The 24,481-nt window shown below is 47.6% G+C and overlaps 1 protein-coding gene across 2 annotated transcripts; it reads right to left on the minus strand.

The window, feature by feature from the left end:
- Nucleotides 1-5,176: 5,176 nt before the first annotated feature.
- On the minus strand, nucleotides 5,177-9,030 carry Arsa (arylsulfatase A). Of its 2 annotated transcripts, none has more exons than XM_075960354.1 (8): nucleotides 8,293-9,030; nucleotides 7,908-8,148; nucleotides 7,588-7,806; nucleotides 7,345-7,514; nucleotides 6,894-7,018; nucleotides 6,675-6,802; nucleotides 6,340-6,442; nucleotides 5,177-6,241 (listed from the first exon to the last, which is right to left on the minus strand). In XM_075960354.1, the coding sequence occupies exons 1-8, from the start codon at nucleotides 8,508-8,510 to the stop codon at nucleotides 5,922-5,924; spliced, it is 1,524 nt and encodes a 507-aa protein (XP_075816469.1). In that variant the 5' UTR covers nucleotides 8,511-9,030; the 3' UTR covers nucleotides 5,177-5,921. The 2 variants fall into 2 exon arrangements, with proteins under 2 accessions (XP_075816469.1, XP_075816470.1); XM_075960355.1 differs by having other exon boundaries at nucleotides 5,177-6,257; nucleotides 8,293-8,997.
- Nucleotides 9,031-24,481: the final 15,451 nt, after the last annotated feature.

The raw sequence follows: 24,481 nt of genomic DNA on the forward strand, positions 1-24,481 counted from the left end.
TCCATCATGAAAGAAAGTCAGGGCAAGAACGGAGGCAGAACCATGGAAGAAGGCTACTTCCTGGCTTGCTCCACAAGACTTGCTCAGCTGCTTATACAACCCAGTGCAACCTGCCCAGGGGTGTCACTGAATACCCCTGATAGCCTGGAGCCATCCACATCGGCCCTCAAGCAGGAAAATGCACACAGACTTGCCTACAGGCCGATCTTATGGAGGCAATCTCAATTGAGATTCTCACTTCCCAAATGACTCCAGCTTCTGTCAGCTGACAAAAACCAAACCAAACCAAAACAAAACAAAACCTTACCAGGACACCTTGTAAATAAACAATAGTGACTCTCCTCTTCCGCAATGGAATATTAGAAGGACCTGTCTCTTGAGAGTCTCAACCCGTGCAGGTAACTGTAACTGCTTTGATTTTGAGAGGGGAATGGCCTTGTCTTGTCTGGAAGATAGAGCCTCACCTCAGCTCATACTGGGATGGTCTCAGTTAAGAGCCTTATTTATTTAGGAGCAGTACAAAGGGTCATACTGTCCAGATAAAGCTCCTTCCTTAGAAGGGCCCTTCCTCTTCTTTTTTTTCTCAAGACAGGCTTTCTCTATGGGACAGTCCTAACTGTCCTGAATTCACTCTGTAGACTAGGCTGGCCTTGAACTCACAGAGATCCACCTGCCTCTACCTCCCAAGTACCGGGATTAAAGGTGTATACCACCATTGTCTGGTTAGGGTTCTTTTTCTTTCTCTTTTGTTTTTTTTTTAAATTATTTATTTATTATATATACACTTTCCAGGATACAGTGCCAGATCTCATTACAGATGGTTGTGAGCCACCATGTGGTTGCTGGGAATTGAACTCAGGACCTCTGGAAGAGCAGCTAGTGCTCTTAACCTCTGAGCCATCTCTCCAGCCCCCCTTTTTTTGTTTTTGTTCTTTGTTTGTTTTTTCGAGACAGGTTTTTCTCTGTAGCTTTGGAGCCTGTCCTGGAACTAGCTGTTGCAGACCAGGATGGCCTCGAATTTCTAGAGATCTGCCTAGTTCTGCTCCCCAGTGCTGGAATTAAATGCGTGCACCGCCACCGCCTGGCCTCCAGTAGAAACTTCTAAAAGGGAATTTATTATTTACTGGACAGATACTGGGGTCAAAAGAAGGAAGAGCAAAGGAGACTAAAAATACAAAGTCCTCTTCCTTCACTGCTTCTTGGCTCCTAAAAGGAGTGTGTTCATGGTGAAACAAGGGTAAGACGATTGCTGAAACCTCTCGGGTTAAATATTTCAGCTCCGCAGAGAAAGATGCTTGGCTATGGTATCACTCCCTTCCCAGACTGAGGCTGCTGAGTGTCGTGTTTGTTCTGATGATGATACATTGTAACTGGCAAAAGTATCTAGTTCGAGGAGAACCAACAGACTAGGCTATCCATTCCAAAACACAAATAAAAAAAGCCAGGCGGTGGTGCACGCCTTTAATCCCAGCCCTCAGGAGAGAGAGGCAGGTGGATCTCTGTGAGTTCGAGGCCAGCCTGGTCTACAAGAGCTAGTTCCAGGACAGGCTCCAAAGCTACAGAGAAACCCTGTCTTGAAAAAAAAAAGGGGGGGCAATGGATGGGGTCAGGGTTGAGAGTTTTCATAACCGAGAGCATCTAGATGATCTTGTGGCGTGGACCACATGACGACCATTGCTGCTTGACAAGGTTCCAGCATTTCAGCATTGCAGACCACACTTGTCCAGCACAGTTTACTTTCAATTTTAACGATTCTTAATACTAATCCCTTTTCCTTTGGGAAATTTTGTGTGGGCTTTGGCAAAAGGATAAAAATGTGCACAATGGTAGCCTCTAAACAAAATAATTCATCGGAAAAAAAATCCCCGCAACCACGGAACCAGGAATCCCATTGTGCCCTCCTAATAACACCAAGTGCAGGCAAGTGAGAGATTTACTAGACACACCTGATTCCAAGGATGAACTGCCTACAGCTCAGATCCAGAGCCTGAGGCCATTAAGGGCTACTGTTCAGTTAATAAATACAGAGAAATCAGAACGGTGGGGTATAATGGGAGGAGAGTAAGACTTTCCCTTTTGGGAGTGTATGAGGGGAACTGGCCAAAAGAGTAAGACTAAGAAACTGTAGTATGGTGTCTGCTCCCCAGAAGTCCTTTTCCCAAGGCCAGGAGTTTGGATCAGGGTCTCCATTCCCTTGAGGACTTGAGAAAACTTCCTGCTTGATAAAGCAACCATTCCTTTATCTAGCAAGAGGAACTTGTGGCCAGTCGTAAAAACAAAGGACTGGGGCCTACTGTCAAGATCAAGGCTAGTTCCTCAACTCCTGATCTCAAGCCACACCCCAGCTCACGTGCCCCTTGTCGTCTCTAGTTCAGTCCTAGGTGAAACTACACAGTATAAAAGCTGTAATCTTTTCTCAATTAAAGGTTGCAGGCAGCCAACGTGATTCACCCTCAGACCGTGTCTGTCTTCCTCTCCTCAGAGCCTCCCCCTGCCCCCCAACACTCCACACATCCTCTTTGGGAACCCCCTGCCGAAGCCGGTCTCTGGCAAGGCAATCTTGGTCAGGTCACTTTTTCAGTTCTTGTTCTCCAAGGGATGCTGCAGAAGTCACCACTGTCATTACTTAAGAGCAATCTGGTTTCCAAAAGATTGCTCATTCTCCATGGTGCAACCTTGCCATCCTAGGTAGTCACCCTCATTTGAGGGATGATCTGTTTTGCAAAGCTCAGCTGTTGCTTTGTGGGTGGTTCGAATCCCTGGATAGAAAGATGTTTATCAAGCAGTTCTAACCAGTACTGTCGTCCCCAGCACAAAGAGGGAAACACTGACACGGGGGAGAAGAAAGTTAAAGAGGTTAAAAACAGAGCCAGAGAGGGACAAAATGGAGTCAGCCCAGTGACTTGTGCCCTCCTCAAAAACTACGTTTGTAATTAGGAACATGGGAGAAGAGGTAAATTGAATCCAACATTATTAGTCCATGAAACATTCCCTTTTACTCCCCCTTCTGGTCACTTGGGAAAATGCATAGGCAAGGACAGCTAGGCCAGCTCCTAGGGAGAGGTGCTGGCTCCCCCCCCCCCCCATATCAACAGTATAGAAATGAGAAAGATAGAAGTCCTTTGATGGCACCTTACTCCAGCACTGCACAGAAAACATTATGAAATCAAAATCACGTGGGGACAGCATCTGCGGGCATGTGTATATGCTTGCCCATCCTCCATGTGTGAATATACCAGCTACTGTATGCACGTATCTGCACAAAGACCCATGCTATGCCTGTGTGGATGTGTGCACGCATGTGTCTAAACACATGTGTATATGTATCGGTATACCTGTATATTTGTGTGGGCACATGTAAGTACACACAGATGTGCCTCTGTGAGCAGATGTTGCATTAGGGAAAAACGATGAAAAACAAGCATTTATGCATGCCTACGAATATAACAAAGACAGAGTTTGGCTGTTAGAGTGTCTGGCTAACTCCTACCCCACAATTATGCTCTCATGGTAATATGACCAGTATTGCGTTGGGGGGTGGCTACTGGTTTTATTGAAGTGTAAATTACAGAATGATATAAGGAAGTATGAAAATCCTGAGTGTGTGGCCGCTGATTGCTTTATTACATACATGTCTCATGTCACCTCTTGTTCAGACTGTAGAATGCCCAGGTTTCCTTTTGCCTGTCTAGGCAATACCCACACACTGCTCTCTGCAAGAGCCAATGGTTTCTATGGCACGGAAATCTCACATGTGCCTGATGTCCCCATGTTAAGATCATCTTTATATTTGAGCATACCTTGCTCCAGCACTCCAGTGCAGTAAATATGATGGGATCAGCATTAAAATACACTCTATGCTGATGAAAGAATGGAGCAGAGGTTCTTCCCCAGGGTTGGACTCAGGTGCTGACAGGGACTGGTTTTGGGGGGGGGGCAGGTTGTTGTTTTCAATGTGACGTATGGATGACCCATGTTTCAGTTCTCTCCTCTCTTCACCTCAAACTGCGGTATCGATCATCTGACACCAGCCCTCCAGTTAGATAAATTCCTGCTGGGTACCCGCAAAAAAAAAAAAAAACAAAAAACCCTTTACCTTGTGTGCATAGCCTGGGATGCGGCAGTTCTTGGAGTGTGGCCAGTGTAGCTTCTTAGCCAGATAAGAGGTTATGGAAGAGTTCTATGGAAAATGGAGTTGTGGAAGACCTCAAGCAAATATGAGGTGTCCTTTCCCCACAAAGTGGGTCCCATATACTCCATTCAGGCCTCATTCAGACCAGGCCACGTCAGCTGCAAGTACTTTTGATGCTCTCCAGGCAGGGCAGCTGGAGACACTGGTTTAACGATCGCCTGGTTCTGTCCAGGGCCAGCAGCATTGCTAAAGTTAGGTTCTCACTCAGATCACCCCAACCTTTCACTACCAGGACCCCTAGTCACATGCCACTACTGGACCAATCACTGGAACGTAACCAGCTCAGACGGCTCACCACCTTGAAGGACAGAGGCTGTATGCCTGACTCCTGGAAGTCTGTCCCCATTGAAAAGAGGCAACAGTAGAAATATTGCTGGAGATATCGGGACACCCTGAGGTTCTGAGGTGACCAGTACTGAGGGGCACTTGGGATGCACAGCACACCCTGCCATACAAACACAGCTCAAAGGTCTCTTTCTACAGAAGCTAACATCTGAGGCAGAACAGTGCCATAGGAAAGAACAGCCAGGCCAGCTCGCAGTGGGCCTGAGGGAATGGTGGGTCACTGAACGAGTTTGGAATTTGAATATGGTGGACTCCAACCCAATAGACTTCTTCTTTTTTGACATTTATTATTAGTATTATTGTTGCTCATGTGAGTGTGATATATGTAAGTTCAGACATGTGTGGGCCACAGAGCGTGTGCAGAGGTCAGAGCACAACTCTGGGGATCTGGTTCTCTTCCTATCTCGCTGAGGCGGGATATCTCTCGTTTCTACCATGCTGCATACTCTAGGCTAGCTGGCATACAAGATTCTGGGCAATCCTCCTTTCTTCCTATCTTCCCTGAGAATGCTGAGATTACAGGTGTGGGGCCCCTTTTATCAGGCTTTTTCATGTGAGTTCCTGGGGATTGAACTCAGGTTGCCAGGCTCGCAGAGCCAGCATTTTACCCACAGAGTTATCTCACTGGCCCCTGACAGATGTTTTCGGTTTTTTTTTTTAAAGATTGCTTTGTAGAAAATTAGAAGGGATGAGGAGACTTGAAGTATTACGCAATGGAGGAATGCAGAGCTGGGGAGGCCGGCGAGCCCCAGGGGGCTGTCTCAGGAGCTGCTCATGTTCCTTCTTGGGATCTAGCAGGGCCCCCAATTCCTTAACTCTATCTGGAATGGGCAGTTTATCACCTAATTCCAGATGACAGATTTTTTGTAAGACCCAAGGTGGCCAGCTGCAGTGCCTCTACTAACAATGCTTCTTGAGGAAGACCTATGTTCCAAGGATTGGGCACTTTTAGGGTCTCCTGGATACCATGCCTTCACCACCCTTCCCTCACAGTTCCTGGCACCTGAATGCACTACTGGCTTCTGTGAACAGACATGTCCATTGCTTCAGTGACAGGGCAAATTTCAGACCCTGGATGCCCGGGTTCAAATCCTAGATCAAGTTCTTTCTAGTAAGGTGACTTTGGACTTGGACAGGTCCATGAGATTTTCCCCGTGCCTCAGTTTCCTCATTTGTAGCACAGGAGAATAATAGCACTGATCTCAGAGTTACCACAAGGACTAGATGAATTAGCACACCTGCAAGTCTCAGCTGATGTTATTACACTACCAGATACAAACTACACACTTGCCCCTGCCCTTCTTCTGGTGACCATCACACACTCAGGATACGGTTAGGGGTCCTGGGCTACCCTTGGGGGACCCCTGTGATTTTCTCCAGGACCTTAGGACTGGGAGTCTGGGCAGTGGCAGCAGGCTGGGTGGGGAGTGCAGCTCGGCTGACAGCAGATCTGCAGGGCAGGGTCCTCACCCTTGGCTATCTGGCTGGGGCTGAAGGTCACAGCTGCATCGTACTGGGCCTTGAGCAGCTTGAGGTGTTTCAGAGCCTGTAGAACTTCTGGAGGGACCTCTTCCATATTTTCCAAAAGATTGTAGTTCTCACCAGGGTCCACAGACAAGTCATAGAGGAGCGGGGGATCATGGGCAGTAAGAGGGTTGGCAGCGTGACAGGCAGGATCGAAAGTGGTGTCGCTGTGAGCAGAGCCTGGGGAGGGGGCCAGCTTTTTATACAAGAAGGGGCAGAGGATAGAGCAGCTAGGGGCCAGCAGGGTTGGGGAGAGGAAGCCAGGGAGAGAGAGTTACCCTGAGTGAAGAAATGAGCCTTGTATTTCCCACTCCGCACAGCAAAGACTCCATGAACCTCGTCTGGGTAGGGCGGGTAGAAGAAGACAGACTTCCGTTGGCTCTGAGGGAAAGTCAGGGTCACAGGGTAGGAAAGATGTCTAAGACCTCTTGTGTAAGGCAATGGTAGTGGACTCCCTTTTGGCCCACCCAGGAACTTGAGAGGTGGTACTCAGAGACCACTCATCAAAGGAGACATGAGGCATGGACTCTCCTCCGCCACCGCACCAGATTCATACCTAAAGGAGGAGCAGTATGGAGTAGTGGAGTTGGGATCAAGGGATTATCGGCCCTACCTTGCCTGTGCCTAGCAGCACGGAGCTGAGGTCAACACCATCCAAGGTGACATTGGGCAGTGGAGCTCCAGTCAGGGCTGCCAGGGTAGGCAGCAGGTCCAGAGAACTGGCCAGCTCATGGGTTACACCTGTGGACAGATGGCTGTTTGGTGACTCAGATAACATCAAGGCTGTGGAGATGGGGTCAAGGGTCTACAAAAAGAGGGCCAGAGGACTGACCAGGCTTAATGTGGCCTGGCCAGAAGGCCACGGCAGGTTCTCGGACACCACCTTCATAAGTTGTTCCTTTCCCACATCTCAGGAGGCCAGAGCAGCCACCTCTGGACATACGCATCAACTCGGGACTAGGACAAACAAGGAAGTTATCAGTAACGAGGGGCCAAGGGCCCTCACCCACCACTGGTGACCACCAGCCCCATATTTTAAAGTTATAAATCTTGCCAAGAATGACTGTTATGTGTCTGTTTCCTCCTTTTCCTACCAAGACCAGCAACTCTGTGTGCCTGTGGTCCCCAGAGGTCCCCATTCTGTGACCCATGGATTACTGTAACAAGATTAGCATTTCTCTTAAGAGCCTTTTATAACAGTCTTCAACAAACAGCTAGTGTGGATGGACCCTAGAATCCTCACCTATGATCAAGCAATGTGCATCCCCTGCTCTGGCTCGTACCCATTGTCTGCAGTGAAGATGACCAGTGTCTCTCCGAGCAGACCCAGGTCTCCCACAGTTGTCATCAAGGCCCCTATAGCTGCGTCCAGCTCCATCAAGGAGTCCCCAAAAGGCCCACGGCCTGAGCTCTCTGTGAAGCTTTGTCCACCGAACTGAGGGTAGTGGGTGTGCTGGGGGCAGAGAGTGGAGTCAGCACTGAGCACAGTCTTGGGCAGCCAGGAGGGTGAGGCCAGGGTCACTCACGTGGGAAGCGTAGTACAGGAAGAATGGTCGGCCCTGGCGCTGGGCATCAGCCATGAGGTCTCGGGCGAAAGACACATAACGGGCCTCTAGACCAGGCAGCCAAGGGGGCTGGGCCTCCACAGACAAGTTAGCCAGCAATGGGATGGGAACCAGGCCCTGGTCACAACCACCATCGCAGGGGGTGTCTGGTGGGAAGCAGGTTAGGTTCTGACAGGGACCCTAGGGAAACAGTTCCAGTGAGGGAGATCTGGCTATGGGTTAGAGGACATTGATAAGAAGATTGGGGGGGGGGCAGAGGAGGGCCCAGGTAAGGTTTGTACCTGGTCATGGGAATACGGGATGCCTAGGAATCGATGGAAACCTTGATGTGGGGGCAGGAAGGCCCCTTCTGGCCCCACTCCAAGATGCCACTTGCCAGCCATCCCTGTAAGATAGCCTCGAGCAGCCAGGATCTCAGCCAGGGTCACCTCCTCCAGGGGCAGGCCCCCTTGGGAGCTGGGCCCCAGAACTCCAGGGTACATTCCTGATCGAACTGGGAGCCGGCCAGTCAGGAGAGCAGCCCTGTAGTACAAGCCACATAACCCATACTCTGTGAGACCCACAGGGAGGAACACAGAGAGGCCAGGGACAACTGTGGATCCACCCACAGAAAGACTCAAGTGGGATGGGCGAGGGGGAGGGGAGGGGTGAAGGTCCCTCACTCACCGAGATGGTGTGCACAGAGACACAGGCACATAGAAATCTGTGAACCGCATTCCCCCTGCAGCCAACTGATCCAGGTTGGGGGTGGTGGAACTGGGGTGCCCATAAGAGCCTAGGTCCCCGTAGCCCAGGTCATCAGCAAATAACAGCAAGATGTTAGGTGGGCTGGCAGTGCTCAGGCCTGCAGCCAATGCCAAAAAGACGGCCTCCAGGGCCCCCATGGCAGAGATACAGATGGGCCTATGTCTTCAGACCCGTGGTAGGGAAGGCAGAGCTATTCCAGCAGGCTCGTTCCCTGAGTCCCGAGGCCAGCCTCCACCCCTCGCCTGAGTCCCCAGGCCCAGTCCTTCTCCTCCCCTGAGTCCCCAGATCCAAATACTCCTTCTATCTATCAGAAGGCCCACTTTCTGAATCTTCAGCGAATCTGTCAGAACTCGGGAGGTGGTGGTCTGGGGAGTAACTCCTCAGAGTCCCTAAAGGACCAGGGCTTCTTTAGATTCACGCGCGGGAATCTGACCCTGTTCACCCAGGCTTGAGATCAGAAGCAGACGACACTTCACGTTTACCCGGGGGAGCTCCGGCGCCAAGGGACAAGGGCGGTTCAGAACTGAGGAGGAACTGGTCATAGACAGCGTCGATCTCAGGCCGTCTGGGATACGCCCGTGGTCACGAGACACTCGGCTGCTCGGGAACGGCGGGGCTGGGATCGGGCGGTAGCGAGTCGGGGCGGGGTGGAGCTGCGACGGGGCGGGACGAGTCGGGGCGGAGCTGGGCAGCTGAGCGAGGCAGGTTTGTGTGTCGATTGGCCTTTCCGGGGTGGAGCTTGTGAGGACCTGGGCTCTGGGAGGGGTGGGGTGAGACTCGGGGATTACTCGCGCGCTTCGGACCCTTTTCTGCGCCGGTTGGCGTGTCCCGTGCTGGACTTGGTAACCTGCGCTCTTTGCTCCTGCGCGGTGGGCTCAGCTGCTAGACCTGTCTAGCCGTGCACTATATCAATTATCTGGCTCTCCTGCTGTCTCCCGTTTTCAGTGCGTGTCTGGAGTTCCTCTGGCGAGGGGTGGTTTGTTAGTCCCATTTCCCCTGATGAGATATTTGAGGGATCCTTGTTGAAAAGACCTCAGCATCCCCTTCTAAATGAGCAAAGCAAAGAGAAAACCATGCAGTCGGGTTGAAACGAAATCAGGAAGACGAATCGAATTAGGCTGGCGGCTTTTTGCTCACAACCACCTTTGGTACATTTTGTGAAACACAAGCTATAAAATCTTTTAAAAATCATTTTCCTTTTACATGTGTGCCTGGTGTTTAAGGTTGAATGTGTGTGTGTGTGTGTGTGTGTGTGTGTGTGTGTGTGCCTGTGGTGTTAGAGGTGGGGTGTGAATCTGTGGGATTTGAATTAGCATTGTACGTGTTTGAGTTTTTTTTTTTTTTTTTTTTTTTGTGTGTGTGTGTGAGCGTTTCTGGCTGGTGTTTGAAGTGGGAGAGTTGTTGAGTCTGTGTGTGACATGACTCGGTACATTAGTATTGAGGAACTCGTGGAGACAACATGACTTGTTTCCAACTCTTTGTTTATGCAGTCTTGAACTACACCATTTTGGGGACCAGTTTTAATTGTCAAGGGAGAATAACAGATAAGCCCATCTGAGGGTGGAAGTGTGGGTACTTAGTGTACTTTAACATCTAAAGGACCCTGTGGTAATTGGATTTCCCAGATCACTCCACCCCCAAAAGTCCCTGACCTGAGTCACTTTTCCAGGGCAAGTTTCTTCCAGGGTATTTCCCTGCAAGTGGTTGTTCCTAGAGCAGTAATTTGTCCAGATTCTTGGCCTCTTTCCATAAACTAGAGTTCCACTCGAAGACTCCTGGCATTTAGAAGGCCATGACCTCAGTACCTAGGAAGGAGAGACTTTCCCTGGTTACTAACTCTGGAGCCAGGGGGAAGATAAACAGGGTTCTGGAGGGCCTCCCGACTACAGTAGGGGTCAGGACTCAGATTCACGTGGGGAGAAATGACCCTGTTCACCCAGAGGTCCAACACTGACTCGGGGTTGGGTCAGGGGCAGACACCCTGTGTTACTGGGTTGAGGGTGCCCTCTGGCAGGCAGAATGAGAGATTTCAGAACTGTAAACTGGTCATGGACTTCCTCTGAAGCCTGGCTGCTTGGGCATCTGGAATTTTCCTGATGAAATCTGCTAAATAACAAGCACCACAGGTGCAAAGTTTGGGTGGCTGAGACCCCAGAGATGGCACAGAAAAGGAACCTGGTCTGAGGCTACTGTGGCGGGGGGGGGGGGGGGGGGTGCTCGACAATCTTCAGTTAGTGATTCTCTTAGAGTCACATTCCAGCACTGTTTCTGGGCCTGTGCAAAGGGTGGGGGTTGCCGGTAGTTCTTCTATTTAGAGTCAGGACAGAAAGCTCTTCTGTGGCCCAGAAATCTTTGAAACTGTAAATTGGAGCTCGCACAGCTGGTGGGCACTGTGGATTGTAATTTGAAAGGAATCAACCAAAAGCACTTTCTTCTCTTTCAGTGGCAAGCTGGGAACTACCCCAGGGCCTGCCCATTATTTTCTGGGAGAGCCTGTGTGGGGCTGTGATGGTATGCAAATTGTGGTACTTTTCGCCCAGGTTCCTGACGACCCTCAGGTGCCTTTACACGTGAAGGCTGCCAGGGCTCAGCTCTGACCTGGAGCCTTGGAAAACTTGGAAAGAGTCTGCTGCCTGCTCTGTTCAAAGCCACGCTCTGAAGGCCAACCTGACTTTGGAGATGTGAACTCTTTTTTTGGAAATAGCCTGCTAGGGTTCAGGAAGTGGCTTCAGATGATGCCTGGGGAGTTGCTAATTTTGGACAAACGTCCACAGTTGAGAAAGGAACCTTGCAACAAGGGGCAGGTCTTAGTTCTGTACCTTGGAAAGGGATGGGCGAGGCTTCTGCATGGGGGTAAGAGGGGGTTATTGTAGCCCGAGTAGAGTTCTGTGGCTGTTCTTGCACCAGCTGCCTTGGGACCTGGGACACATCAGGCCGTCACCTTTCCTCCCCCATTACCGCCCCATGATATGGCTTGCTGTAGTGTGGGGGTTGGGATGCTGAGCAGGACCAGAAAGGGTAGTTCTCCCAGAAGAGGAAACATCCTAGCTGAGACCTGATACCTGACGGAGACCAATTGATATCACAGGGCTTTGGCGGGTGGGGGGGGAGGGAGGCGGCTGGAGAGATGGCTCAGCAGTTAAGAGCATTGCCTGCTCTTCCAAAGGTCCTGAGTTCAATTCCCAGCAACCACATGGTGGCTCACAACCATCTGCAATGGGGTCTGGTGCCCTCTTCTGGCCTTCAGGCCTACATGCAGACAGAATATTGTACACACAGGGTTTTGGGGATTGCTGAAGGCAAGTTTTCAGTAGAGTTGTGATCAGGGCTTAGGTTTTGTTATAATCACAGATCTGAGGGAAAACCCTGAAAGATCCCCCTCAAACATACTTAGGGGAGGGACAAGAATTGCTGTCAGGTGACACAGAGATGACCTCTGGTAGTCACGTGACCTGTGAATGACAGTCTGCTGGGCAGGTAACTAGTTTCTAAAAATAAGTCCTACAGTATAGAAAAATTTAAAAAAATGTTGTAAGCATTTTATTAGGAATGCTGGTTCTGCCACAGCAAAATTCCTTCCCAGTGCTTTCACAGAACCGAACAGAGCTAGCAAGAAGGACGTCCTCAAGCAAAGCCAGGCCCCAAAGTGACTACAACGATAGACATTAGACCCAGGAGTAATGGTAGCCAGGAGCCAGAGTCAGTGTGGCTGTGAGGAGGGCGGGTTGAAATGCAGCTACCAGCGTATACTGTACAAGTCCAAGGACCTGGGAAATGCACAGACTGTGAGATGAAACATGGGTAGATTGACAACCAGAACTTTCTGAAGAGGGAGGAGTCATTTCAAGTGAGTCTGGGGAGAGAATACTCAAACGCCGAAACAGTTGTACCATTTCACAAATCTTCCTCAACCACGTCTCGAAGCATGGATATTGGAAGGAGTTGGTCCCAAATCAGATGGACCAATTTGCTGATTATTGGTTTTGGAATGCAAGGGTGGTTGGAAAGGCTGGAAGGACTGTTTCTACTTGGATAATTAAGAGCGGGGTTTAAGAAACCTATGAGAACAATAGCAAAATATTAGGAGCTCCTGGATTTAGCATAGAAAAAGACAGGAATATGCATTGTGGATCATCAGCTCATCTCTCTCCTGGGGAGGGGGGCGGCTGGAGGATACCCTCCAAGACTTTAACAGGTGTACTGTGGACGTGTGTTGAGGGGAACGTAACTCAGGGGGAGCAGGACCTGCAAGCATGAGGACCTGAGCCCAGATCCCCAGTACCCACACAAAACCTGGGAGGCCAGCTCCTGTAGCACCTGTGCTAGGGGAGGGATGGAGACAGATGGGTTCTTGGGGCTTGCTGCCACCATCAAACCGTAAGTTCTGGAGAAAAAGCTGGGCAGCGATGGCGCACGCTTCTTTTCTTTTCCTTTCTTTCTTTCTTTCTTTCTTTCTTTCTTTCTTTCTTTCTTTCTGTCTTTCAAGACAGGATTTCTCTGTAGCTTTGGAGCCTATCCTGGAACTAGCTCTTGTAGACCAGGCTGGCCTCAAACTCACAAAGATCCGCCTGCCTCTGCCTCCTGAGTGCTGGGCTTAAAGGCGTGCGCCACCACTTCCTGGCCCTGGCACACGCTTTTAATCCCAGCTCTCAGGAGGCAGAGAGGCAGGTGGATCTCTGAGTTTAAGGCCAGCCTGGTCTACAGAGTGAGTTCCAGAACAACTAGGACTACACAGAGAGATTCCGTCTTACAAACAGATAAATAAAAACCAAGGAGGAAAGCAATAGAGAGAGACAACTGGCATTAGCCTCTGTCCTCTACAAGTTCATACACATCACATACACGTATATTACGCACACGTGCACACGTGCACACATGCACACATGTATGCACAGCAAAGTCCTTGGAAAGCCCTGAAGAGGCTGCTTGTCAGGCAGGAATGAAGGAGAAATGCAGCTAAGAAGCAGAGTGATGGAGTGAAGAGGATGCTGGTGGGCCACAGACCACGTGATTAGCCAGGCTGGTGAGGTCACCTTTATCGGCACACAACCCTAGGTAGCCCCCGACACCTTTGACTCACTGACCATGAAGTCACCCTAGCCTAGAACAAAACAGAAAGCAGCACTGGGGACGGTGGAAAAGATCTGGGTTTTAGGAATATGTCCTGGACTTGGTTGTAACACAATGGAGCAATTCCTGGATATGAGTCATTCCTGGATCCGGAGCCCTGTGTTGAGTGCCAATCCTGATGGAGACATTCAAGGCCACCCCCTCCCCCAAGGGAAGTACAGGCTTTAGCCAGAAAAGACGTGTCTTAGGGGAGCAATTCCATGCACTCGGGTTATTGGCTTTGGCTAGGAGTTTGAGGTTCTTAACAAACTCTGATAGCCTTGAATTCACCGGGGATTTCAGAAGTCAGGTGATGCACTGTATTTTGTTTCTTGAGATTCTGCCTTGCTATGTTGATACCCATGCTGGCTTCAGACTCATGGGCTCGAGTAGCCCTACCACTTTAGCCTCCCTGGTATTACGGTTGAGACTGTATGTATCACCATGCCGGGCTGGGACATTCATTTTGGATCACAGACCATCTTACAACGGGCACAGTGGATATATGGAACATCCCGTGTCAATTTCCAATTCTCAATCCTCTGAGCACTCAGACAAAGAGTGCTCAAGCTCTCTTTGTATGTGTGTTATTTTATAATGCTGAAGATTAAACCCAGAACCTTACAAACGCTAAGTAAACATTACCTGTGAGCGACACTCAGCTTCCACACCAAATTTTTACACCATTCACATCTCCTCAAATCCCCGAAGCTTCTCAATGCGTTTGTCTTACTGGTTATAAGAGTTCTCTAATATGTATATATTCCATACTTTCTTCATCCATTCTTCCAATGAAGGGCATCTAGGTTGTTTTCAGGTTCTGGCTATTACAAACAATGCTGCTATGAACATAGTTGAGCATATATTTTTGTTGTATAATAGGGCATCTCTTGGGTATATTTCCAAGAGTGGTATTGCTGGGTCCAGGGGTAGGTTGATCCCGAATTTCCTGAGAAACCACCACACTGCTTTCCAAAGTGGTTGCACACGTTTGCATTCCCACCAGCAATGGATGAGTGTACCCAAACACTATCCTGAGTGAGGTAAGCCAGACCCAAAAAGAGGAACATGGGATGTACTCACTCATAATTGGTTTCTAGCCATAAATAAAGGACATTGAGCCTATAATTCGTGATCCTAGAGAAGCTAAATAAGAAAGTGAACCCAAAGAAAAACATATAGGCATCCTCTTGGATATTAACCTTCATCAGGCGATGAAAGGAAACAGACACAGAGACCCACATTGGAGTACCGGACTGAAATCCCAAGGTCCAAATCAGGAGCAGAAGGAGAGAGAGCACGAGCAAGGAACCCAGGACCGCAAGGGGTGCACCCACACACTGAGACAATGGGGATGTTCTATTGGGAACTCACCAAGGCCAGCTGGCCTGGGTCTGAAAAAGCATGGGATAAAACCGGACTCACTGAACATAGCAGACAATGAGGACTACTGAGAACTCAAGAACAATGGCACCGGGTTTTGATCCTACTGCACGTACTGGCTTTGGGGGAGCCTAGGCAGTTTGGATGCTCACCTTACTAGACCTGGATGGAGGTGGGTGGTCCTTGGACTTCCCACAGGGCAGGGAACCCTGATTGCTCTTCGGGCTGACAAGGGAGGGGGACTTGACTGGGGGAGGGAGAGGGAAATGGGAGGCGGTGGCGGGAAGGAGGCAGAAATCTTCAATAAATAAATAAATAAAAATAAAATAAAAATAAAAAGAGTTCTCAATGCGTTTGTCTTACTGGTTATAAGAGTTCTTTGTGTTTTCCTTCTGTGTCAAGTGAGCAAGCACTGACTTTGGCAGACAAAAATCTACAAACCTGCTGGGCGGTGGTGGCATATGCCTTTAATCCCAGCACTCAGGAAGCAGAGGCACGCGGATCTCTGTGAGTTCGAGGCCAGCTTGGTCTACAAGAGCTAGTTCCAGGATAGGAACCAAAAAGCTATGGAGAAACCGTAAATAAAAAAATAAAATAAAAAATAAAATAAAATAAAAAAACAAAACAAAAGAAAACAACCACAAACCTCAATCACTTACGAGTGGCATTTATTTATTGCTCACAGTGAGTCTACACCACAACATAGTTAAGGGTTGCAGATGCTTCTTGCTCTTGTAGTCATTTAGGAACCCAGCTAAAGGAACTGTATCATTAAAATGTTTTAAATTATTATTTTACTTTATTTTTTGTATATGGGTCTTTTGCCTGCATGTGTCTGTATACCATATGTGTGCCATGGCGGCAAGGCCAGAAGGGCTTTAGTCCCCTGGGACTGGAGTTACAGACAGTTTTAATAGTCATATGGGTGCGGGGTATTGAACCCTGGTCTTCTTGAAGACTTAAACCAGTGCTCTTAAAGGCTGAGCCGTCTCTCCAGCCCTGGAACCAACCAACCAGCCAGCCAGCCAGCCAGCTAGCCAGCCAGCCAGCCAACCAACCAACCAACCAACCAACCAACCAACCAACCAACCAACCAACCAGCAGGAGGACTGAAAGAGTGTGTCACTTGGAAATCAGAGGCAATACAATTGTCTCAAGCTTGAGGCTAGCCAAGCCAATCATATCTACAGAATAAGCGTCTTACAAATAACAACAAAACCACACACACACATGAACAAATAAAATTGCAAACCGTCTAAATAAGTTTTTAAAAATAGTTCTATAAGATTAAAAAAATGCACTGTGCAATGTAGTGCAGGATTCCAACCCTAGCACTTGGAAGACAGAGGCAGGAAGACCTCTGAGTTTCAAGCCAGACTGACTTACAAAGTGAGTATCAGGCCTGCTGGGACTCCCTAGTGAGACTTTGCAAGCCCCCCCCACCTCTAATTTTTTTTTTTTGACAGGGTTTCTCTGTGTAACATCCCTAGCTGTCCTGGATCTCACTTTGTAGAGCAGGCTGGCCTCAAAGTCAGAGATTGTCTGCCTCTCTCTGCCTCTCAAGTGCTGGGATTAAAGATATGTGCTACCCCTCCCTGCCTGGTTCCCACCCCCAATTTAAAAAATGCAATTAAAACTGAGCATGGTAGAGCCTGCCCATCATCCCAGCATTTGTGAGGCTGAGGCAGGAGCATGGTAGAGCCTGCCCATCATCCCAGCATTTGGGAGGCTGAGGCAGGAGCATGGTAGAGCCTGCCCATCATCCCAGCATTTGGGAGGCTGAGGCAGGAGGAATACTACAAGTTTTAGGCCAGCCGGGACAACATAGGGAATTTCAAGACAACTTTAGCTACAAGAGTGAGACCATCTCAACAAAGAAACAGCTGACAAAAAACAAACAAACAAAAACCAGATAGACAGAACTAACCAAACAAAACAATGTATCCCAGGCCTGGCTTAAATTTCTGATCTTCTTGTATCAGCCTTTCAAGTCCTGGAGTTACAGGCAGGCACTACCACATTCAGCAACCGCCCTCATTCTTAAGTGAATAGAAACTGTAATTCTAAATTTGTGCTTATTTTCTTTTTCTTTTTCCTTTTTTTTCTTTTGGATTTTCTAGATAGGGTTTCTCCTTAGCTTTTTGGTTCCTGTCCTGGAACTAGCTCTTGTAGACCAGGCTGGCCTTGAACTCACAGAGATCCACCTGCCTCTGCTGGGATTAAAGTGCTGGGATTAAAGGTGTGCGCCACCACCGCCCGGCTTGTGTTTATTTTCAATAGCTCTTATTTTATTTATTTATTTATTTATTTATTTATTTATTTATTTATTTATTTATTTATTTATTTATTTATTTATTCCTCACACGTAAGTGCTCAAGGAGAGCTCACAGGACAGTTATAAAAGTCAGTTCTCAAGCTCCTTCAGCCCCTAAGACTGAACTCAAGTCATTCAGGTTGGCAGGCTTGGCACCAAGTGCCTTTGCCCACTGGACTGTCTCACCGGCCCTTTTTGTTTTTTGAGAAAGGCTCTGGCATAGCCCAAGCTACAGTTTGAATTTACTAGTAGCTGAGGAAGACCGTGACCTCCTGCCCTTCCTGCCTGCTCCTCCCCCGCGGTAGGTCTATGTCTACCACTTCTGGTCTCCAGCCCTTTTCTTAACCGTCATTGTTGTCTCTGGGAATGTTTTCTAAAACCGACAGATACGTTTTATTTTATATTTGTTTTATACAACACATTATTTGGAAATTCATATAACACTACCAGATCGAATCAGTCTCTCTCTCTCTCTCTCTCTCTCTCTCTCTCTCTCTCTCTCTCTTCTCTCCCCCCCCCCCCGTATGTTTATTGTCTAACATATTTTTTTTTTCTGGTGAGAAAATTGGTCTCAGCTTTCGTTCCCCATCAATTCTGAGGGTTGAATCTGGGGTCTCACAAATGCTGAGCAACTGCTTTACAATTAATCTCAACAATATTCTTTTCCTTTTAAAAAAATTAGGAAGATATTTTATTTTCAGTTTCCTCAAAGATTATTATAAACACAGAGGAAATATCATTCTAACGTATCCCAAATTAAACCAAAGACACATCATCCAAGTGAAAAACACTCGCGAGGCCAGGCATGTGGTACACAATTTTAATCCCAGCACTAAGGTGGCAGAGGCAAGTAAATCTTTGTAAATTCAAGGCCAGCCTACTCTACAAAGAGAGACTCTGTCTGAAGTCAAAACAAGCTAAAACTGTGACACGAAGGGTTCTTTTACTTTGCAATATTTTCACTATTTATTTATTTATTCATTCATTCATTCATTTTGCATTGGTGTTTTGTCTGCGTGTCTGTGTGAGGGTGTCAGATCTTGAAGTTACAGACAGCTGTGAGCTGCCATGTGGTTGCTGGGAATTGAACCTGGGTCCTCTGAAAGAGCAATCAGTGCTCTTAAGAGCTGAGCCATCCAGTTACCTCATTTTTTTAAAACCACTTTCAATATTTGGTGTATAAATCAGGTTTAGACTTTAAAAAAATTTAAATGGGTGATGGTGGCACACGCCTTTAATCCCATCACTTGGGAGGCAGAGACAGTTGGATCTCTGTGAGTTCGAGGCCAGCCTGGTCTACAGAGAAGGCTCCAAAACCTACAGAGAAACTCTGACTCAGAAAACAAACAAACAATAAATTTAGGTTTCTTTTTATAAATTTTTAAAGAAGTTATTCTTCTCTCATACAATATATCCTGACCACAGCTTCCCCCCCCCTCTTCTCAGATCCCCTCCTCCCTCCCCTCCCCCCAGATCCACTGCTCCTCTATTTCCCTTCAGAAAAGAGCAGGCCTCCCAGGAATTTCAACTGATGCTATAACAGGATGAAATAAGACTAGGTATAAACCCTCATATCCAGGCTGGATGAGGCAACCAGTAGAAGTAAGAAGGTCCCACCAGCAGGCAAAAGAGTCAGAGACACCCCACTCTCATTGTTAGGAGTTCAACAAAAACCCCCAAGCTAATGCCTTAAAAATACTTATTATTTAGCCAACACGATTTAAAAAAGCAACGAAGTGGTTAGATTTATACGATCTTGTTTCAAAAGTTACTATAAGATGTTAGAAATTAGACAGGCTGATCCTGAAGAAAGTCTATGAATACAGATCAGTGGAAGAATAGAGTCCAGAAATAGGCCATACATATGTGGCCGGCCGATTTCCAACAGAAGTGCAAAGGCAATTCAAGGTAAAGGGACAGTCCTTCAAAAAACCAGTGCTGAGCTGTACCTAGAATAGGAAGACCGTAGAAAGTAGAACAGTATTACAAGGGCCGTCAGTGGAAAGGGACAGGAGGTGGCTGGTTAACAGTAGCCTAGAAGGTTTCCTTTTTAACCGTGTGTTAGCGTGCAGCTGTGTATATGAGGTATGTGCATATGTATGCAGCTATCCATTTCTCAAAGTTTCTCATGCCCCATGAAAATTTTATGCTATGCAAATTTTACTGTAATTTTTTTTTGAGTCAAGGTCTTGTTATGTAACCCAGGGTGATCTTAAACTAATCCTGCCTCAGTCTCCCAAGTGCCAGAGCACAGCTGTGCCACTACATTTGGTATAAAAGTACTTTTTCTTTTTTAAAATTTTTTAAAAATTTATTTTACATAGCAACCACAATTCTTCCTCCCACCCTTCCCCCAGTCTTCCTCTGGCCCCGCCTACCCCCCCCCCCCATCCACTCCTCAGAAAGGGTAAGGCCTCCCATAGGGAGCCAACAGAGCCTGGCACATACTGATGAGGCAGGACCAAGCCCCTCCTCCCTGTATTAAGGCTGAGCATGGCATCCCTTAGGGAAGGGGCTCCAAAAAGCCAGCTCATGCACCAGGGATAGATCCTGGTCCCACTGCCAGGGGCCCCTCAAACAGACCAAGCTACATACCTGTCTTCTATATGCAGAGGGCCTAGTTTGGTTCCCTGCAGGCTGCACAACTGTCAGTGTCATCCCAGTCCCCAACACCTTGCTCATATCTTCCCTCCTCCCTCTCCCAACTGAACTCCCAGAGCATGACCTGACTGTGGATCTCTGCACCTGCTTCCATCAGTTCTTGGATGAAGGCTCTATGATGACAGTTAAGGTCATCAAACTGATAACAGGGGAAGGCCAGTGCAGGCACCCTCTCCACTATTGCTAGGAGTCTTAGCTGGGGTCATCCCGTGGATTCCTGGGAATTTCCCTAGCACCAAGTTTCTCCCTAACCCCAGAATGGCTCTCTCTATCATGAAAGTATTTTTAAAGGGGCTGGTGAGATGACTCAGTGGGTGTCCTGGTTCATTCTTTAATGTAAACTAGACAAGGCCCAGAGTCACAGGGAAAGAGGGAACTTCACCTGAAGACTTGCCCAGATCAGACTGGCCTGTGCTCGTATCTGGGAGAGATCATCTTCATTGATGATTGATGTGGGAGGGTGCAGGCCACCACGGACAATACCTTACCTGGGCAGGTAACCTTGGACTGTAAAAGAGCCAGCTGAGCACGAGCCAGTGAGGAACCAGTAAGTTGTGTTCTTCCATGGCTTCTGCTTCAGTTCTTGAACTGACGTCCCTCAGAGATTGATTGAGTCCTGGAAGTGTAAGCTAAATAAACTTTTGGTCATGGTGTTTACCACCCCAACAGAGAGAAAACTGAAACCCCGAGTTTGATCTCTGGGATCCACACAGAGAAAGAGAACCGACTCCTGCAAGTTCTCTTCTGACCTCCACACTCAGTTACATGTGAGTGGCTCCACCCCTTAAGTACATGGAATGAATAATAGTTTTAAAAGGCTTTTAAAATCAGAGGGCAATGGGTTTTTGATCCTACTGCACGTACTGGCTTTGGGGGAGCCTAGGCAGTTTGGATGCTCACCTTACTAGACCTGAATGGAGGTGGGTGGTCCTTGGACTTCCCACAGGTCAGGGAACCCTGATTGCTCTTCGAGCTGATGAGGGAGGGGGACTTGATCGGGGGAGGGGGAGGGAAATGGGAGGCGGTGGCGGGGAGGAGGCAGAAATCTTTAATAAATAAATAAATTAAAAAAAATAAAATTAGAGGGCTAGGGGGTTGTAGTTCGGTGGCAGAGTTCTTGTCTAATGTGTATGAGGTCCTGGAATTGGTTCTCAGGACACACACACACACACACACACACACACACTTAACTCTTTATGTGTGTGTGGTGCTAGGATTGAACCCAGGTCTCACCCATATCAGGCAAACATTCTACTACTGAGGTATATCTCCAAACTCTAAAAAATGTTTCTGAGCAACTTGACACCCCTGGGGTAAAACATAAGCATCTACTTTTTTTTTTGACACCAAAACTAGAAATAAAATTATTCAGGGACCTAAAAAAGTAAAACTGTTGGGCTGGACGTGGTCGCAGACACCGTTGGTCCCAGCACATGGGAGGCAGAGGTGGGCAGATCTCTGTTCTCTGTGAGTTCTATGACAGCTTAATCTACAGAGTCTGTTCCAGGACAGTCAGGGTTATGTAGAGAAATCCTGTCTCGACCCCACCTCCCCTCACCTCCCCCCCCCCCCAATAAGAAGAGAAACTATTGGGAGTGCAGCTGAGTGGTAGAGAGCTTGAAAAACACACTAAAGTTCCTGCACTGGGCAGTAGGCGTCTGAGGAAGGCAGGAGGAACAGGAGCCAAAACTATAAAACACAGGAGAATTTTTTTGTTTTTTGCTTTTGGTTTTTTTGTTTTGTTTTGAGAAAGGGCCTCACTATGTATCCTTGGCTGGCCTGGAACTCATTATATAGATCAGGTTGGCTTCAAACTCATAGAGATCTGCCCATTTCCACCTCTGGAGTAGCGGGATTAAAGTTGTGTGCCACTAAGCTTGGGAAAAATTTGTTGACTATGATGTAGGTAAAGATTTCTTGGGTAGGACTCAAAGAATTTTAATAATGATATTGAAAAAAAGAGCATTGAATTCTATAATAATGAAAACTTAAGCCAAATGGTGTGGCATAAACCAATAATACTTGACCAGGCTGAGGCAAGACCGCAAGTTCAAGAGCAGTCCGAGACACATACTAAAACTGTGTTGAAACACCAGAAACAAAAAAGGAACACAGCAAAACCAAAAGAATTCACTGTGGGATGTGGTGGTGCCCACTTTAATCCTGCCATTCTAGAGGCAGAGGCAGGTTGATGTCTGTGAGTTCGAGGCTAACCTGGTCTATTTGGTCTATATAGTAAGTTCCAAGCCAGACAGGGCTACATAGTGAGATGTCTCAAAAAAAAATCCACAAAGTTATTATGAGGCATGAAATTATAGTGTTTTACTAGGTTGTAAATATTATTTGGAGGCCAGTTGTGGTGGCAGACGCCTATAATCTCAGAATTTGGGAGGCAGAGGCAGGTGGATTTCTCTGAGTTTGAGAGGCCAGCCTAGTCTACATAACGAGTTTTAGGATAGCCAGGGCCCTGTCTCAAAACCAAAATAAGTAAATGAATAAATAAAAATTATTTGGAGGGCTGTGAGATGGTTCAAGGGGTAAATGTACTTGCCAACTAGCCTGATAACCTGGGTTTGATCCTGGAGCCCACAGGGTAGAAGGAGAGAACCAACTCCTGCAAGCCTCCCCTTACCTCCACATGTTACGGAACTCATTAAGAAAAAAACGTTTGGCCGGGCGATGGTGGCGCACGCCTTTAATCCCAGCACTCGGGAGGCAGAGGCAGGCGGATCTCTGTGAGTTCGAGACCAGCCTGGTCTACAAGAGCTAGTTCCAGGACAGGTTCCAAAATCACAGAGAAACCCTGTCTCGAAAAACCGAAAAAAAAAAAAAAAGAAAAAAACGCTTTATATGTAAGGCTGTTTGCATGTATGTTTGTGCATCACATGTATTGTATGCCTGTGGAGGCCACAAGGGGGCATTGGATCCCCTGAGACTAAAGTTACAAGTGGTTATTAGAAACCATGTAGGTACTGGGAATCGAACCAGGGTTCTCTGGGAGAGCAACCAGCCAGTGCTCCTAACTGCTGAGCTATGTCTTCATCCCTGGCCTAGAACTCTTGATCCTTCTGCCTCAGTTTCTTGAGTGTTGACCTTCCTGAGATCAATAGACTAAAAAAGATATTTCATGAAAGATACTTGGAGACCAATAAGCCCGTAAAATATGGCTCAGTATCAGGTAGTGATCTAGGAAATACAACTCAGACCTACTATGGGCAAACAGCTTACAGTTTTGGGAAGACTGAGGCCTAGGTCTTATGATACCAAATTCCGGTCATGACACAGAGGAAGTGGGAGACGCTGGAATGTAAGCATGCTGTCACTCCAGGAGCCTGCTCAGGATTTAAAAAGCTAGCAAGTATCTACCACAGAGGTACAGCCATTCTTTCAACCGGGAGAAACAAGGAGCGTAAGTTTAGATCAAAAAGTGTGTGACTTTTGTTTATGCTGCATTTGTTTAACTCTGTGTTGAAGCTGTGATTCTTGGCCTGTCTAAAACACTTGATGGTCTCATAAGGAGCTGAATGGCCAATAGCGAGGCAGGAGCAGGGATAGGTGGAGTTGGCAGGCAGAGAGGATAAATAGAAGGAGAAATCAGCAAGGAGAGAGAGCAAGAGGCAAACAAGGAGAGGAGGATGTCATGGGTCAGCCACCCAGCCAGTCACAAAGTAAGAAGGAAAATAAGATACACAGAAGAAAAGGAAAAAGCCCAGAGGGAAAAGGTAGTTGGGATAGTTAAGTTAAGAGAAGCTGGCAAGAAATGAGCTAAGCTAAGGCCAGGCATCCATGGGAACTGGGTGGTGGGCCCCTCAAAATCTCAAAAGAGTAAAACATCACACAACATTTTGCGTTCCAAAATGAGGCTTGAATAGCCATCTAGAGCCTGGTAAAGCTGGGGGTTCGGAAATGTGGCTCCTTTAAGAGTTTGTGTCTGCTGGCGAGCACTTGAACAGCCCGTATGTTAAGTAGTACCAAAAATGAAGTAAAAACGCCTGCCACAGCATAGGTCTCAGTATTTTAGAGCTCTAGGAAGGTTGAATGCATTTCCTGGTCACGAACCTCTGACCTGCTTGCGAGCTTTGGGCTTGGCTTTCACTACCCAAACTAAGAGTGGGCAGAATCAGTTGCTAGTGCCCGCGGAGGATCCAGATATGAGAGCAAGGAAAGAGATATCTGGATTGAGGGAGCCATTATAGGGTTAGCAAGAAACCTGGCCCTAGAAAAATTCCCAGGAATCCACAAAGATGACCCCAGCTAGGACCCTAAGCAATAGAGGAGAGGGTGTCTGAACTGGCCTTGCCCTGTAGTCAGACTGATGATTACCTTAAATATCACCATAGAACCTTCGCCCAACAACAGATGGAAACAGAGGCAGAGACCCACATCAGAGCACTGAATTGAGCTCCTAAGGTCCAGCTGAAGAGCAGAAGGAATGAGAACATGAACAAAGAGGTTAAGACCATGAAGGGTTCATCCACTGAAACAGCTTACCTGAACTAATGGGAGCTCACCAACTCCAGCTGGACTGGGAAGGAACAAGAATAGGACCAAACTCTGAATGTGGTTGACAGTTGGAGCAGAGTGAGGGGCCACTGGCAGTGGCACTGGGATTTATCTCTACTGCATGTCCTGGCTTTTTGG

This window comes from Microtus pennsylvanicus, chromosome 2, assembly GCF_037038515.1.
Source record: "Microtus pennsylvanicus isolate mMicPen1 chromosome 2, mMicPen1.hap1, whole genome shotgun sequence".
NCBI lineage: Eukaryota > Metazoa > Chordata > Mammalia > Rodentia > Cricetidae > Microtus > Microtus pennsylvanicus.

Coding starts and splice junctions, on each gene's coding strand:
- Arsa (XM_075960354.1), bottom strand. CDS start 8,510: ATGGGGGCCCTGGAGGCCGTCTTTTTGGCATTGGCTGCAGGCCTGAGC. Junction 7,515..7,587: donor TCCTGTACTACGCTTCCCAC/GTGAGTGACCCT, acceptor CTCTGCCCCCAG/CACACCCACTACCCTCAGTT. Junction 6,443..6,674: donor TGCTGCTAGGCACAGGCAAG/GTAGGGCCGATA, acceptor ACTTTCCCTCAG/AGCCAACGGAAGTCTGTCTT.